The sequence below is a fragment of the Betta splendens genome, chromosome 19, assembly GCF_900634795.4.
Source record: "Betta splendens chromosome 19, fBetSpl5.4, whole genome shotgun sequence".
Classification (NCBI taxonomy): Eukaryota; Metazoa; Chordata; class Actinopteri; order Anabantiformes; family Osphronemidae; genus Betta; species Betta splendens.
In genome coordinates, this window is record NC_040898.2 from 1674968 (window position 1) to 1691576 (window position 16609).

Genomic DNA, 16609 nt, shown 5'->3' on the forward strand with positions numbered 1-16609 from the left:
TGGATAGTTGGTTGAGTCCTCTATCTGTCAATGAGCACTGCTGATTGGTTTAATTTGCTGCTCATGTTTTTTAGCACAGTTATACCATTAATCCAGCATCTTGACAAAAGCCAAAATGAGCCATCATGACTTGAGAACCAGGCAAACTAGTAAAAGAAAAGACTCTGGTAAGCAAACCAAGCAGCTGTATGGGCCGGTCTGGGTGTTAGACGCTACATTTCAGAAATGAATTCAACCTGGTGGGAGTGAAGCTACAGTAAAACCTTTTTAATAGCTGCAGTGTTTGCACGTTACAATGTTAAAAAAACAAACCAAAAATGAATAAAATAATTGTTAATTCAAATAACTAAGCCTTTGTGCTAAGTCCCTGTGTGGTTACAGTACGTTTGCGTTTTATTGAATACATTATTTTTTTTATGCTAGTTTAAATGGTCTTGTTCCACATTGTCCGACCTGTTCCACTCATATGTTCTATCTCGCTCCCTCAGGTCGAAACTGTGGAATAAGCTGCTACTGTAAGTCAGGCTGACTCACTTCCTGTTTTTAAATCACTTGAAACAAATTTCTTTTCTTTAGCTTTTAACACAGTTTGTAGTGTTAAGTACTTAAAGTACTTAATGTACTGTACTTCAGACCATTTCATCTTACTTGCTTTATGTTGCTCACACCTTAGACACTACTCATGCATAACCACCTAAATATGACTCAGCATTTACTGCTTTATATTTTTTTCCTCCTCTTTACTTGACATTCATTTCAAACAGACAAAAAAACACCTGTTTTAATTTTGTAATTCTACTTTCATTATATACAGTAGAAAGATGGTTGTGGAAACAGAAACCTTGCAGCAGTGAATCATTAAAGATACTATAATATTGTTAATTTGAACTTGTTAATTTAGATTGTCTTTGTGTAGTCACCTTTTTGCTAGCAACAAAGTCCGACAAATAAATATTGAGGACAGTAAAGGAAATCAGCCGTGTGGTAAATCTTGAGGAGTTTGTGAATTCAAATCATTTTGTGTGTGTTTTGTGCACAAAACTGTGTTTGTAAGAAGCACGTGAACTGTAATATTTACTTGTGTACAGTTGCCAGGCTAAACAGCTGCAAAATATACAATTACTATTACAATACAGTAATTAGTGATACAATACACTCTAATATTTACTGTAAAAAAATATTTGATTAAGTATTTTGGAGGTTTAAAATATAAATCTATACAAGAAATTTCAAATATTATGTACACGGATAAGAATGATCATATATACATTTATTAACATTAACAGGATGTTGGGTCATTTTTCGAAACTAAAAGAAAAGAAAATGCTCCACATGCTTTGCTGACCCACACTATTTAGTTAAATGCACATTAAATCAGAAAAAACACAATAGCATCATTATGTTTTTATTTTTGCCAAACATATCTGTGAGAAATGGGCCCACATCACCAGGCTGGAGTGTTGTTTTTCCATTTGTCCACGAGGAGACAGTATCTGCATTACAAGTAATCACCTGAGGCTTTCTGCCCAGTGTCTATGTCTGTCACTTTAGCAATGACCCAAAGAGTGCTTTGTTCCATTCACATAACCATAAAAAGCACAATGGCCTCTCCAAATACTGTAATACTGTGGACATTGGCTATTAGCTGTGTCCTATATCATCACTGATAGCTTCCGATCACAACGCTAACTGGTTGGTTTGACTATCTTGAGGGCCCATCGTCGCTTCTACACTAGCTTCTACTTGTGAAAGCAATCAAAAGTTGGCAAAACAATTTCCCTCGGTGATGAATAAAGGTTTTTTTGAATCTTGAATCATACTTCCAAATCTTCCAACCTTCTGCATGTGGGACAAAAGTGTATGCTCAATGGGTGGCGTGTCACTGAAAAAAAAGATTGAATTTACAGAATGGTATTATAAATATAGTATTGTTGTTTAATGTGATGATGAGAGCTGAGTTAATAGAAGCAAGATTTCTATGTTAATTTCCTATCTAGTGTCATCACTGTGTACAGTAGGACTAAATGTTCAGTGTAGGATTCAGTCACTAGGACGGTTACCAGGGTAAGGCCTAGGATAAGGATGAAGTGATATTCCTACCCTGAGGGTGAAGGAGCAAAATGTCTGATGTGCAGAGGATTGTAGGAAATGTAGTTAACAGGTAAATCTCCATCTTTCTGAAAGGGTTCTCCTATGTACCATGACTCCATAATCCTTATAAGATGGGTAACCAAAAACCCCTTCAAAAGAAAAAAACAGACAAATGTTAATTGCTCCTAGACTAGGCTTGGGCCAAGAGTTTGTCCAAACTAGTGATGAATTCTTATGTTCCAGGGATACATTCATCCAAGTGAATAAACCCCTTTCAATTAACAAAAACAAGTAATAAAGAATTTACTTTAAAAATAGCAGAATTAACTATCTAGAAAGAAGGAAACTGTGTTATGGACTAGGCAGCACAAAAGAATCAGTCTCAAGAAATGTACCAGTAACAGTTCATGAGACACCTAGCGGCTAGAAGAATAGCAGGCGATGTAGCAATAAAATGCCACCTGCTATAGAGAAGATAAAGCAACAAAAAGGGTCACTAAATGGAAATTTGTGTCAGGGAAGTCTTTTTGGTTTCACACACCTAGTGTACTTATACTATATAGTAACCAAGCTTCCTTGAGAACCAACCCAGCAGAATGAGTTTTATTCTTGGTCTTCTCCTCAAGGTACTGTATGGCCGCATGGAAGTTTTACTTTACAAGACAAACTTGATACAAGATTGTTTTAACATTTAGCTGCATGTCCACAAACAATCCCACCAATATTATCACTTCATTGTCAAACTGTATAATTCATGACATGTTGAGATACAGTAAAACTGTATTTTGCCAAACTGAGAAATGATATATTGTACATTAATTACAGTCCTGTAATTAATGTACTGTATAAACAGCTTCTGGGACATACAGTAGTAGCTATACAGCAGTTGTGTGTCTGTGGGTTACTGTGCATCAGCTACTGTATAGTGCACTATACTGTATAAATATAACTATATTGCTATGAACTATACTGCATGACACATAAGAAATGAATCCCTGCACTGCAGTCTGACAGGCCGTTATGCTGCAGTGAACTAGAAATGTGGAGGCAACTTTGTGATAACGGCGTTTAGAAATAAGATTTAAATCAGGGATTTAAAACCTTGATTTGCAAAGTAATAGCAACATCAGGTTACTGGAACCATGTCATGGTTAATTATTGCAACTGTAGGCTCACAAAATACGATTAATAATAAATCAAATATCCAACACAGAGCTGTAACGAACCAGGAATCCTGAATGTGAATCACAGTCTCTATCGTGGAATCATGACCCACCGAGATGAAGTCATGTTTTAGGGATTTACAGTATGGTTGTAAATGATAATTAATAAATGTCTGATTAAATACAACAGAGCTAGTGTAATAGATTATAATGTTTTATCTACACAACCTGCATCATGAGAAAGCCTGTTGCTACACTCAAAAAGTAATCATGCCTAAAACTTGAACTTTATGTAATTTACGTGTTTTCCACGTAATTTTATCACATAAATACCAGGTAAGAGGTGACGTTTAATGTAAATTCATTCAGTCATATATACACTACCGTTTAAAAGTTTGGGGACAATTTTGTGTTTTCCATTACAAGTAACACTTTTATTTACCAGCATGAGTTGTAAAATGAATGGAAAATATAGTCTCATTGAAAAGGTTAAAAATAATGATTTGTATTTGAAATAATAATTTTTTTAATCCTCAAACTTTGCTCTCGTCAAAGAATCCTCCATTTGCAGCAATTACAGCATTGCAGGCCTTTGGCATTTTGGATGTTAATTTGTTGAGGTAATCTGGTAATCTGGGCCTTCTGAAGCAATGAGCAGACACATTGTACCATTACTACACTGCAGTGACAGTAAATATTGCAGCAAAAATCAGACATTTGCAGCTAGAATAGTCATTTACCACATTAGCGATGTAAACAGTGTATTTCTGAATTGTTCATTGCAAAACAAGTGCCTTTCTGTCAAAAATAAGGACATTTCTAAGTGACCCCAAACGTTTGAACGGTGTATATATATAAGAGAAAGAGAGAAAATCTGAGCTAGAATTAAATTGCTTACTTTTATATATAGTTAAAATGATTATTCGAAAAAAGTAGAATATTCCACCTTAATAAAACCTTGCTTCTTTCATATAACATTTCACATTTTAGGAACAGTGCCCCCTGATTTATAGTGGCCAGCGCCGTTGACATTCACACACATACATCTGCAGTGTGTGATGATTAAATTAGAATTAGAAAACTACTGTAGAACAGCATCGAACTATGTTGCTGCTTTAAATTTCCTTGAAGCACAGAAGACAGCTGTGGCTAAAAGTTAGCTGGAAGTTGTCCAACAAGGACAACAGCTGCTAAGGACACTGGAATAGGGCGGTACTGTAAATTGGCGCAGTATTATTCCACAGACTGAGTGGCCTGGATTTTAATGTCCAGCTGTACTGTACTTATAAGTTATGTTAAACTTTGTCTTTTTATAACAGACTGTAAACCTGGACAGATCCCACCTCTGGCTTATGACAGGTACAGGTACAGTAGAATTGGTTCACATATGCAACCCATAACAGGAAAAGCAGCTGGGCCATGATGAATAGTGATTTTTTTCTCTTATCCAGAAACAGATAACCACAGTTTTTATTAAAAAAACATATATTTAAAATGTCACAAGAAATAAAATCAGCTATGGTTTGACTTTTAAATCTTAATTTTCTGCATTGGCTTCACCAAGAACAGTAGTGGCCGAATACTGGGCCGTACGAAGCTGCTGTGGAAAGTCAGTTCATTGTGCTTATAATAACAGTTTATAGGAAAATAAAAGCACAATCATCCATTAACACACAATACATTTTCAGCTATGAATGTCTTTTGTTTATTCTCTGTGATGCTGCCAAGATGCTTCCTTTCCCTGTAATTGCTGGATCACATTCACATCACACATTAACATGAAGCAGCAGCCAAGCAGCTTTTTTTCTAGCAGAGAATTTATAGCTTGGACTATGTTTTGTCCTTATACTACTCTGAGATGAGGTGTCAGCCAGGCTTGGCCGACACATCATATGTTCGTTTGACTTGATGGAATTCCTTGAGTAACAGCCTAAAACAAACAAACAAACGCACGCACTCACGCATGCACACACATACACACAGACACAGTGCAGTGGTACCACTTACTGTATTAGTTTCTCGTATCTGATGGCCACTTGCGCCGCATGCACTCCTCATCCTTAATGATAATGGAGCTTACACTAACAGCTCAGCTTATTGGTGCAGATTTTGTATTCATATGCATTAAACATTTGCAATAATGTCAGGACTTCTGCTATTGAAATAAAAGTAAATTAAATTATTATTATTATTATTATTGCATTATTGATGTTTTACAGAAATTGTGTCAGAGCTATGGCACCAGGCCACAGATACTGCTAAACTTTTACTACACAGACACACTACAAACTAGATCTCCTTGTTCTGACTGATTTTCCCTAATTACAATAAAAACTATGATTGTCGAATGAAATAACCCGCAGTTTAGAAATGTAAATCAGGAAGAAGTTTCATAACAGTTTATTATTGGTTGGTTAGGGTTGGCTGGTTGTTTAGTTGGTTGATTAGGGTTTCTTAGAGTTAGTTGGTTGATTGTGGTCTTGGTTGGTTGGCCATAAGTAGTTTTGCTGCTGCAGCCACGGTTAGAAAGTAATGTACAGCACACTCGCATCCATCTTCAGTGGGGGAAGTGAATCCGACCCATTCACACAGTCAAACAATCTCAAGTTTTCACTTTAGCTCCTCAACACCGGTGATGTATTATTTATTATGGTATACACTAATATAGTAAATAAAGTAAAGGCAGTTGTAGAGCAGCTGTGTACTGCATCATATTCAGCCACGGTGCTGCAGTGGTGCTGGAGATGTGAAAGCGACAAGACAAAGTGTTGCTTACTGTAAAGTGGGAGGCAGAGCCTTTAGCTTTAGAACTGAACTCCTCTGGGGAAATCAGCTCCTCGGTCAGGTTTGGGAGGCAAATACACTCTATGCTTTTAAGACCAAACTTAGAATCTTCCTTTGTGATGAAGTGATGTGATGGTTAGAGGGGGCTCAGGTCATTCTGTACCATCTCTGTGCTGGGGGACCTCCTTGACACACTGAGCTCCTCTATTTTTCCCACCTTTCTACCTTCTGTTACCCTAACATTTTAATGCATCCTTGTAGTTGTGCATCTTTCTCACGCCATACTGTATGTTTCTATGCTCATTGTCAGACTCAGAGCTTTGTTTCTAGTGAGGCCTGCATTCTGTTTGCTACCTGTTGTTGCTGTCAATGCTCTGTGGCTGAAGAGTGGAAGTTGGCTGCCCACCCTGAACCTAGGGTTACTTCCTTTTAAAGGGGGATTGGAGTTTTTTCTCTCCACTGTTGCCCGGTAGATGTTTTTGAATATTGCTTTGTAAACTAAAGGCACCAGCTTCTGATGTGGTGGCTCTGTGAGGGTTGTGGGGCTGAGCTACAGCTCACGTTCCATTCACAGCTGTTATTATCTATCATACAATACCTCCCAGGACACATCTTCACTTATGTGATTTGGCTCCACAGACCTTTTCAGAATAAAAATTGCATCGATTAATTGCACCACTATATAGAAAAAGCCTTCGTTTCATAAATTCAAGATTCAGAAAAACTTTATTAATTCCAGAGGGAAATTGCTTTGCCTACTCTTGATTGCTTTTAAGAAAATAGAAATGCTATTTTGCAAAGTCTGTAAATGAAATGGATGATATCATTTTAATTATTATAATCAAATTTTCAATCCACTAAATTAATATTCCAGTGTGTTGGAATTTTACTTCACATTTGCAGATTTAAAAGATGTATGTAGTGACAGACAACAGAGTAAAGTTGCCAGTTCAGTTGACTTACAGCAAATGTTTTTTGGTTGTTTTTGGATCTGTGTGCAGCTTAATCACTGCTGTTAAAACATAGTAATCTGTAGCTTTTGAGTAAAGTTTGAATTGAAATTAAAGTACAAAAAGTTAAAGAACATAGTGACAGTTTATGTGTTGTCTAGAAGAATACAAGCAAATCAAAGTTTATCATGCGAGTGAAGCCTGTATGCGTAGGTGTGCAAATGCATAAAAGAAATAAGCATGACCCACAAGAGTACATGCACAACAGTAAACGTGACTAACGAGATTAAAAGGACTGTAAGGCGATTATAGGATATTTTAACCTGTGTTTAATTTAATCAGATTTCCAAAAAGAAATTATTTTACAGTCCGTCTAACAGTGACTCTTGTACAACAACAAAAATACTGTGCTGGAAAAAAGGAATTTCTGAAAATTAAGCAGTTTTTTCCACAGTCTTTTTCTGTAAACATTGAAAAATGCAAATTAATTCCTCTCAGTTCTCAACAAGACAACAACATCAAAAAAACAACAATTGTTTCATGTGTAAGGCTTGGCCATCTCACTATGCAAATAGTCTCTAATGGGCTCAGGGCAAAACAAAATCTTTTTTCCATTACCTTTTTTACTAATCCGTTTAATGTCTGAAGGAGTCAACAGCGCTCAGTTTTAGATCCAGGAGGGCGGAGTAGTGGCAAAGATGATGAGGGAAAGCGATGAGGAGAACGACCACATCCATCAGAAGAGGCTGGTTAGCGTGGTCTGTGAAGGGCTCCGGCACTCATGGACGTCTAGGCCACCCGGCACTGAGGTGAGAACCGACGTGACGGTGGGCATGGTGGGGTTTGTCAAGTCCGTCAGGGTGGTGGGGGTGCTGGAGGGGCTCATGGAGGCGTTGGAGATCTCTGAGGCTGGGCCTGATGGCGTCCCACCCTGCAGCGTTGAGCCATCAGAGACTTTGTCCACCCCAGTGCTCTCTTGTCGTAGCAGGTTTCTCCTGAACTTGGCCCGAGCGTTTTGAAACCAGACCTGCAAGAATAATCATCATGTTTTTATTTTATAGTGTAGCTGTAACCGTTTCTTTAAAAGATAATTATAATCGTAATTAAACATGTACAGATTTATGTCAGAACATTCATTTGTTGCAGTGAATAATCAAAACATCTCTTCTATCTTACTGTCAGATAACCTAGTGAATAGAACTTTATAAAGGCTTTATACCACTTGACTCCTTATGATGATCCCCTACTGTATGTGCTCTTTGCCACAACTTTACCAAACATTTTAGTTGCCTACTTTAGTCATGCTGCTCTAAACAGGATTTCTTTTAGCGTCTACAAGAACTGAACTCCTTTCGGACTGCATCCACTAGCTGGTTACCAGAGTAGCTGTGGTGAGGTTGTTCACCTTCCACTGTCAAACAACAACAGCAGAAAAAATTAGGTTTTCATCACCATCAGTCAAATACACCAGTAAACAGAGCAGTGTAACCCTATCACAATCCCTAAACCCAGCAGATAAAGCCCATCTCGCAGGAGTGTGGTTTCACTCATTCACACACACCTGTGAGCTCCACGTGCTTGTTTTAACACTTCTGCTCTATACACAAGTAATGAAAGACTTGACTTAAGACTACCTACACAGGGAAAGGCAGTGATAGCCACACAGAAATGAAACCTTTCATTTTTACGCATATGAAAATGAAGATGCTTCGTCTTCTACTGTAGTTCAGACAGTAACAGGTAATAAAAAATAAGTGGGTCTGTTTAGGGAATAGAAGCAGTTCAGACCCTCCGTGCCACACCTGGATAGTGAAATCAACTTCTTTCTCATCAGAATGTCACTGATGTTAATTATCTGTCCTTTCTTAATCTCTCTTTCAGCATTAGAAACACAGTGAGTGAAGAGGTGGCTGGTCTGTGGTGAACCAAGCGACAGAGCCAAGGGAAACAGAGGGCAGAGAAATGAGAGCTTCATCTGCGAGAGCCGACACAAGACACAAAATGCATCAAAGCAAAATGACTGCTTTGTTTTCTGCAAGTGTTAATTAAAAGGGAATGAGGGTTTTTCTTTTTTTCCTTCTATCTAAACATTTTTATTCAGAAACCTTTTCGCCTCATTTTCCTTCTTTCTGGATAATTGGCTGTGGCTTTTTTGTGGAAATCAACTGCTCAGTGCAACCGTTTCTCCCTGTGACATCACAGCATCCACTGAAATACACCAGGTTACATTTAGATTCATTCATTTAGTTTTTCTTATAAGCATACATATTGATCTCTAGCCACTAGGTTTTATGTTATTTCTGTGTAGCTGTTCGTACCTGAAATTCTATCAATTCTTTTTCTCTGTTTTATTAAAATGATGGTGAAATATGAGAAAATGAAAACAAAAACAAGATAATTTGATTTACATTTGGTTGTGTTCCTATAAGATTTCAAGATTGTGACTAGAATAAAAATATCAATAATGCACAAAAGTGCTGAAGCTGATTGTGTTTCTTTAAGGATGTATGTATGTTTTGTACTTGAAATCAAATAGATTTGTTTTGGAAAGGAGTGAGATTTCATCAGTCCTGTTGGCAACTGAGTCTTCTTCGGACCTGAACTAAGTGAAGCAGTGTTTGGTGTGAGGTGAAGAGCGGTAGCTTTACCTGTAAGACCCTCTTGGTGAGGCCGGTCTTCTGGGCGAGCTGCTTGAGGTCCTTGGCGTCTGGATTGTGGTTGATGGCAAAATAGGATTTCATGGTTCTCAGCTGGTGGTGTTTGAAGGAAGTCCGCATGCGCTTGGTTTTCTGACTGGAGCTGTACTGAGAGTCCCGGTCCATGGACTCACCGTCATTTTCATTGCAGCTTAATGCTGTGGGTTAACAGGGAGCAGGAAAGAGGGGGTGGTTAGGAACACATTCGAAGCCTGATCAGTTTGTCACTAATGATTGGTTGTTTGCAGAGGAGGCTTTGGAGTTTATCCCCCTTTTTAAGGCTTGATTAAACTATGTTCTACAGAAACAAGAAACATACATTTTAAAGAATTTTCTAACCTATTCATTAAATTATTATTTTAAGACAAGGTGCTAAGGAAACTTCATGTTCACATCCCTTATTTTATCATTTTTCCATATTTAAATCTACAAAATTGACCTGATCTGAAACAACACTGACCTGACAGCTGTTTCTTCCAGCTGCAGATTTCTTTCACTTTGCACCTCATCCTTGCATCTGTCCCTATTTACATGTCTGACTATGCTGCTTTCCATACACACACACACACACACACACATACACACACACACACACACACACACACGTATTTGTCCCAGTCTGCAAAAATCTTGGCAACATGCAAAGTGTTGCTGCATTCATCACAGTTCAATATGACAACGCTGCAAATGATGAATATGAAGTGAGTGAAAACCATCAGAATAACACTTCACTTAATTAGCCCATACACACCACACAGAACAAATGCTGCTTTTACGCCAAAGCATATGCTGCAAGATTTGAACAAAAAAAAAACACAGACTGTTTCCTGCTTCCTCTTTCACAAAGTCTTCTCCGCACAGAGAACAGCATCTTAGAGCCACGCACTTCTCAGGCTATCGGCATGCGAAAGCCCGTATTCAGGTGAATCTTTGTTTGTGTTTTTGAACATAAGAGGGCGCACTGTCTCTATCCTCTGTTCCACACGTTCATTCATTTCATTCTGGTTTAAATTAGTAATTTCAAACACGCACGCACACACGCACAATAAAGAAAAAGTTTGTCTTATAGATTTCATGTTGAGGGTGTCTTAACTCATCCTTGTTTTGTTTTTGTTTTTTTGTTTTTCAAAGTAAACTGCTTCCTTAAACATTGTCCAACTATTGTCCTTGATTGTCTTCCGAACAGTTACAGCAGTAAGTTACACTTTCACTTTCAGGAAAATCACAAGAAAAAATGACTTGTTGCTGCAAATTTGTGCCAAGCAGTGACAAAACTGCTTGAAAAGTTACAAAAGATCTTGACTTTTTAACACTATTTTTAAACCTTTACTGAATAAAATTAACAAAAGTCAAAGCATCAACAATAAGAAAGCAGCAAAAGCTACAAGAACTCTTCTGTCTGCTCTATCTTCCAGTGAATAACTCATCAAATCGCATTGATATTTTCATATTTCTGATACACACCCAGTTTGGCCCGGTCCCAATGCAAAAACCCGCAGCTCCAGCTGTGTGTGTGTGTGTGTGTGTGTGTGTGTGTGTGTGTGTGTGTGTGTGTGTGTGTGTGTGTGTGTGTGTGTGTGTGTGTGTGTGTAGGTTGTTGTCTGTAGATATATGGAACTTGACAAGTGGAAAGGGGTGAAAGCAAAAGCCGAAACATCAAAAAATTATTTTATCCCCAAAGAGGAAACAAAACCACTCAGATGTTTAGTGCAGGGGAACTCAACTGAAACATGACAAGCAGACCACCTTTTTTATCTACATAACTGCCCTGCTATCACATTGCATAGAGCCTCTCTGTTGATTAGTTGGTAATAATTTTGGATAAGTTTTTTCATGCACAGTGTCGCCGTTGTTTCTGACTGGACAGAACGCTGAGTCGAAAGAATTCTGAATATTATGACGTGAGATCAAAGTAGCAAAGTTCATAAAAACAAACGCTCAACAGTAAAAACATATACAAAAAATAAAGTTGTGTTCCGGGGGAACAGCAGGAAAAGCTTAAAGCCTAATATAAAACTTAAAAAGTTCTTTTTTTAAGCTCCGATTCTGTCGAGGCATTGCCAGACACTAAACATCCCTACGGTTCCAGTGAGATGTTTTTGTGAAGGGATTTCCCATCTTGTCATTTTCTCTCCGATTGTTCCCACTTCGTGTAGTTCTTTATTACAAAAGTGTGGCGGGAATGACTTTACACGAGAACTGCTGGTGTGTTTTTGATATTTCAATTTTCAATTAAATTGAAAAACACGTTAAGCATAAAACACTACACAACTAGCTTTTCGTACCGCGTGCTTTCCCTCCATTAACATTTCATTCCAAGACTATAACCAAAATGATCTTTCTTACCTGCGTTATAAGCTGCCAGCTCGGCTCCCGGCCCAGGGCTTTTCCTCTTCCTGGGCCGGCCTTTCTGCACTGTTCCCACCCCGTTAAAGTAGGATAGTCCGAGTGTGTTGGCCGGGCCCAGGCCTTTGTGTGGAACAACGTCCGCGTGGTTAAAATGTGTCTGATATTCTCCCTGGATGAGAGTCTCAAAGTGCAGCCGACAGTACACCAGACTGTCCTTCATGCCAAAGTGGTCTCCGGTGGTGAGCATTTTACTACAGGTGGTGCATGTGAAGCAGTTGAGGTGGTAGACCAGGTCTCGGGCTCGCATCACCATCTCCGACGCTGAGATTCCCAGGTGGCACCGCGCGCATCTCTGCACCGAAAATCTTCTGCGGACAACACAGAAACTTCATCATGGGCTGTCCACGGAGCTGACAGGCCTGTGGTGTCAGTGCGGGGCAGGATGAAGGAACTATGCTATATGTAAGACACAACTTTTACGCACTTAAATACAATGTACCTGTGCACTAATAAGATATATTCACAGCAAGTTCCCACGTGCCGATGGTTAAAGCCAGGACACGAGCGTTGCTGAACAATAATTCAGCTCAATAGCGACTGTTTCCCAAAGTAGCGTTGAGCAGAGAGGTCACACCTCTTAAAGATTTATTTTGTTATATATTGAATTAAGGGTTAGAAAAGTTTCAGCACTACAGAAATGTAGTAGCTGTTTTTTCAGTGTTATGCTCAGAGAAACACAACGAATAAACACATTTAGTATAGCCAGTGATGTACGTGTGTGTGTGTGTGTGTGTGTGTGTGTGTGTGTGTGTGTGTGTGTGTGTGTGTGTGTGTGTGCAGGTCCAGGCCCTGCGCACCCTTATACCTGTAATAGTCTTCCTTGCAGTAGATGCTGCCGTCCTTGCTGAAGCAGGTGAGCTCCGACTCCAGGTTGAGTTTGCACTCACAGCACTTAAGACAACGCATGTGCCACTGTTTGTCCACAGCCAGCAGGTAGTACCGGTCCGCGATCTTCCTCCCGCAGCCCGCGCACAGAGCCAGGCGCTCGCTGGTCATACACGGCATGGACTGCAGGTCAGCACCGAGAGACGAAAAAACAACAGTAAGACACGTGAAAGGACTGAAAACACTAAACTGCCGTAACATGGAACCTAGAAATACAAGAGGCGCTGTAACGGAATATTAAAACCTTGATACTGTACAAGCCACAAAACTACTTAATTAAACTATTTACAAATAGTTGTAAGTCGTAATGCGGATTTGTTTAATTATAAGGTAAATAATCCAAAACACAGCAGAATAACAGTACAAACAAATGAGCTGATCAATAAAATGATTTTTTCAAGAATAATACTAAAAATAAGTATAATAATAATAAATAAAATATTATAATATATATATACAATATTTTATAATATCAATTAAAAAAAACACTTTTTTCGTTTAGGCCTGCAAAATATACAAGTGTGATTCGAAACGAGTATGCAGCTTAATACTAATATAAATAAATATATAATAATAAATATTATATTTTTATATATATATATGTGTATATATATATATATATATATATATATATATATATATATATATATATATATATACTAAAAAGTAAATATACTTTTTCGCATTTGTTTAATATTTTTATTTAACGTATTGTTCGTTTGGAGAGAAGAAGAGTAAAAACACATTTTTGTGCAATGCTGCCCGTTAATTTGGACCCTTAATGTTTGTGCTTATTCGTATGTGTGTGTTTATTTGTGTGCACGTGTGTGTGTGTGTGTCAAAGTCAAAATGCCGTTTTGGGGGGTATGAATGATTTAGTGTGACCTGGTTAAACTATGTACGGCCCGTGCGTGAACCTATTTAACCCTTTCTTGAAAGATAATTGAAGAAATGAAAATGTCTACTTTTACAAGTCATATTGTATTTTAGCTTCAAAATAACTAACTGACGCCATTTTGCCTGAAGTTTTGTTAGGACCAAATTAAGTTTTAGGTCTTCAGCCCTTTTGGTGGATCTCAGTTTTTAACGCAAATATTAAAAAGCTGCTCGTAGAGTGTACGTAGAATGAGATGAAACGTTTGGAGCTGTTAGAGCATAGTCTGTGTCACATGTTTCCAGGCTGCCATGCTGCCTGCGCTAACAAGCCGAGGGGGCCAAATGAATCTCTCCTACCGTCTCTGACTCCCCCATATCGATAGCTGAGCTGATGGCCGCTGACTCGTTCTTTCCTCTCCGTTCCACTTCTTCCACCACGCCGTGCACGTCGCCTCCAGGGAGGCCATGGAAAAGCATCGTTGCCGCGGAGGGGAGAATATTATAACTGTTCTCTTCGGATCTGCAGGCCAAGATGTCCATCAGAGGCAAAGAAAATGGGTTCTCCTGAAAATAGTGCCACTCAAAATCTCAAAAAACGGCTTTCCTTCCTTGCCGTGGCAAGTGAGAAATCCAGAACAGAGAGGAAAAATATGAGGGAAAAATTGGACACGTGTTCTCCACACTATGTCTCATCTGCCAATGGAAAACATCACCCGAATCGCTGTAGCTCTCATTATTAATCAACTATGATTATTTCATAAATTACAGCGCCGATTCTGCCTTGCTCAGGTTTGATTTTATTTACTCTCTGGATCTTTTGTTGTTATTATCAGATGGCTCTTTCAGTCTGTTTTCCATTTACGGTAAATAAACATACCAACTAAGGAAGCCTCCGCTGCGCGGCTCTCAGGATCTAGTCTCCTCCTTGCCGGGAGTAATGTTTCAGCCTTTCAATGTGCGACAATAAATTAGCTGTGTATAAGTGACTCTGCCCAGGCTGAACAGCATCACATTTACATCGCATTCATAAAGATAATATTTCCAAAAAAGCTGCGAGGGAGCATGTGAGACAGGCGCCCTGTCCTCCTCCAGGCTGATCAGTCCAAGTTGATGGTTGAAGAATAATTTATGTCACTCAAAACAGTTTTGCAGATAAAAAAAAACTTTCGCTCAGTAAATTCCGTCCGTCCGCGAGAAGCACTTTTCCCTCACAGTAGTCGTTTTAATTCATGTTTAGTCTTTGCCAAGGAGTCTGTGTACATGTGCGTAACAGCAGAAGAGGAGGAGTTGGCCTTACGTTGACTGATGATAGGCGAATGTTCTCTGCCCCCCAAAACAGCCGTTCCTCCTTCTCCGGTCCCGGTTGGACTCTCCGCTCCTTATCAACGGTGCCCTGTTGCGTCACGACGTACCGTTTGTGTTCATTGGCTGTTCCACCGTCACCGAACTCTTTCGCTGCTCTTTTACCTACCGGTCTGTAAAAGCGGCAGCTTCTCCGATACCGGACTGCTCGGTATACTGTCCCCCCTCAGCTGTGTGTGTCTGTCTGGGGCCGCGCTTTCAAATGTCACTTTTAAAGAAAGAGATGAGTGAGAACAAGAGAGAAAAAGAATTTCAGTCTTCTAAGTTGTTTGAAGATGTCTGCCCGCACACTGAGGTGGTCTTTCGGGACCTCTCCTTCAATGACGCGCAGAGGTTTACGCACAGCACCACTGCTTTTGCTCAAAGCCTCTGTCGTCTAAAGGTTCTATGTAGAAGCTGTTGGGGCAAGCCACACGTGCGACGTCTTCAGGTCAGATACAAAAAAATCAACACCACTAAATAAATACAGTGTTTATTTGGCCGATACTAGAAAATAATATCTCCAAGCTTCTCACTAACTCACGTTGTCCGATCTGTGTCGTTTTAGCCGTAATTAAGTTGTACCACTATATAAGTGGAAATGCAAAGGTCGCCAACAATTTAGGGCGACGGAGATTTTATAACGGAAAGTTTCAAAGTGTCAAGTTCTTCCTCAAAAGCAAGGAAACAACGTGACTATGCATTTTACGCATCAGCTGGACCTGGACAGCTGGAACTGGACAGCTGTACAAATGCCAAAAGTTTCTTTTACCAAATATACGTTGTTGATCATATTTTTCACGTGTTATTTCTTTCCACGATAGAGCGCCCTGTGCTGAAGTCCACTCTGATTTCAGCCAGCGGCTTCACTTCCATTACTACTACAGCCAGGGAAGAGAGTTTGGCTCCAGCAGCGGGGTCTGCAGCGCCAGGCTCAACTGATCACGGATTCGCTCATTCTAATTAGCTCTCCACTCTTAATTGGGAGGGGGGAGTGGACTTTGTCATCTGAGGACGCGTTTGAGGACCGGAGAGGTTTGATCTCGCATAAAAGTCGGTGTGGGAAAAATGTTATCACATCACACATGGCGTTTGTTACTTGAAGTCAATTCATTTAGTGATATTGTTTAAAACCGCAATCCATCTCGCCTCTCAGTCCCTGAACTTTTACATATTTCTGATTTTATCATATTTTCACCTGTGAATGCATGTGCCACCCAACATCGTAATTATTTCTTCGGCATATCTAACCTCCACTGCTACCTGTCCTCCTCCGTCCTATAATAGTCTGCGTTTAGTCTATCGTGACGTTTTATTGCACACATATGAATAACCGTATGAAAATCATCCTCTGTAATACCCTTAATTGAACACATGCATATTTATCAACTGCGTTTTCTATCTGCTATGATGC

The 16609-nt window shown here is 39.3% G+C and overlaps 1 protein-coding gene across 2 annotated transcripts; it reads right to left on the reverse strand.

Annotated features, from left to right (window-relative positions):
* Positions 1-1249: 1249 nt before the first annotated feature.
* lhx2b (LIM homeobox 2b) lies at positions 1250-15304 on the reverse strand. Of its 2 annotated transcripts, none has more exons than XM_029135121.3 (5): positions 14212-15304; positions 12899-13101; positions 12031-12398; positions 9637-9842; positions 1250-8015 (listed from the first exon to the last, which is right to left on the reverse strand). In XM_029135121.3, exons 1-5 carry the CDS (start codon positions 14392-14394, stop codon positions 7725-7727), a joined length of 1251 nt encoding a protein of 416 aa, XP_028990954.1. In that variant the 5' UTR covers positions 14395-15304; the 3' UTR covers positions 1250-7724. The 2 variants fall into 2 exon arrangements, with proteins under 2 accessions (XP_028990954.1, XP_028990953.1); XM_029135120.3 differs by having other exon boundaries at positions 12031-12401; positions 14212-15299.
* Positions 15305-16609: the final 1305 nt, after the last annotated feature.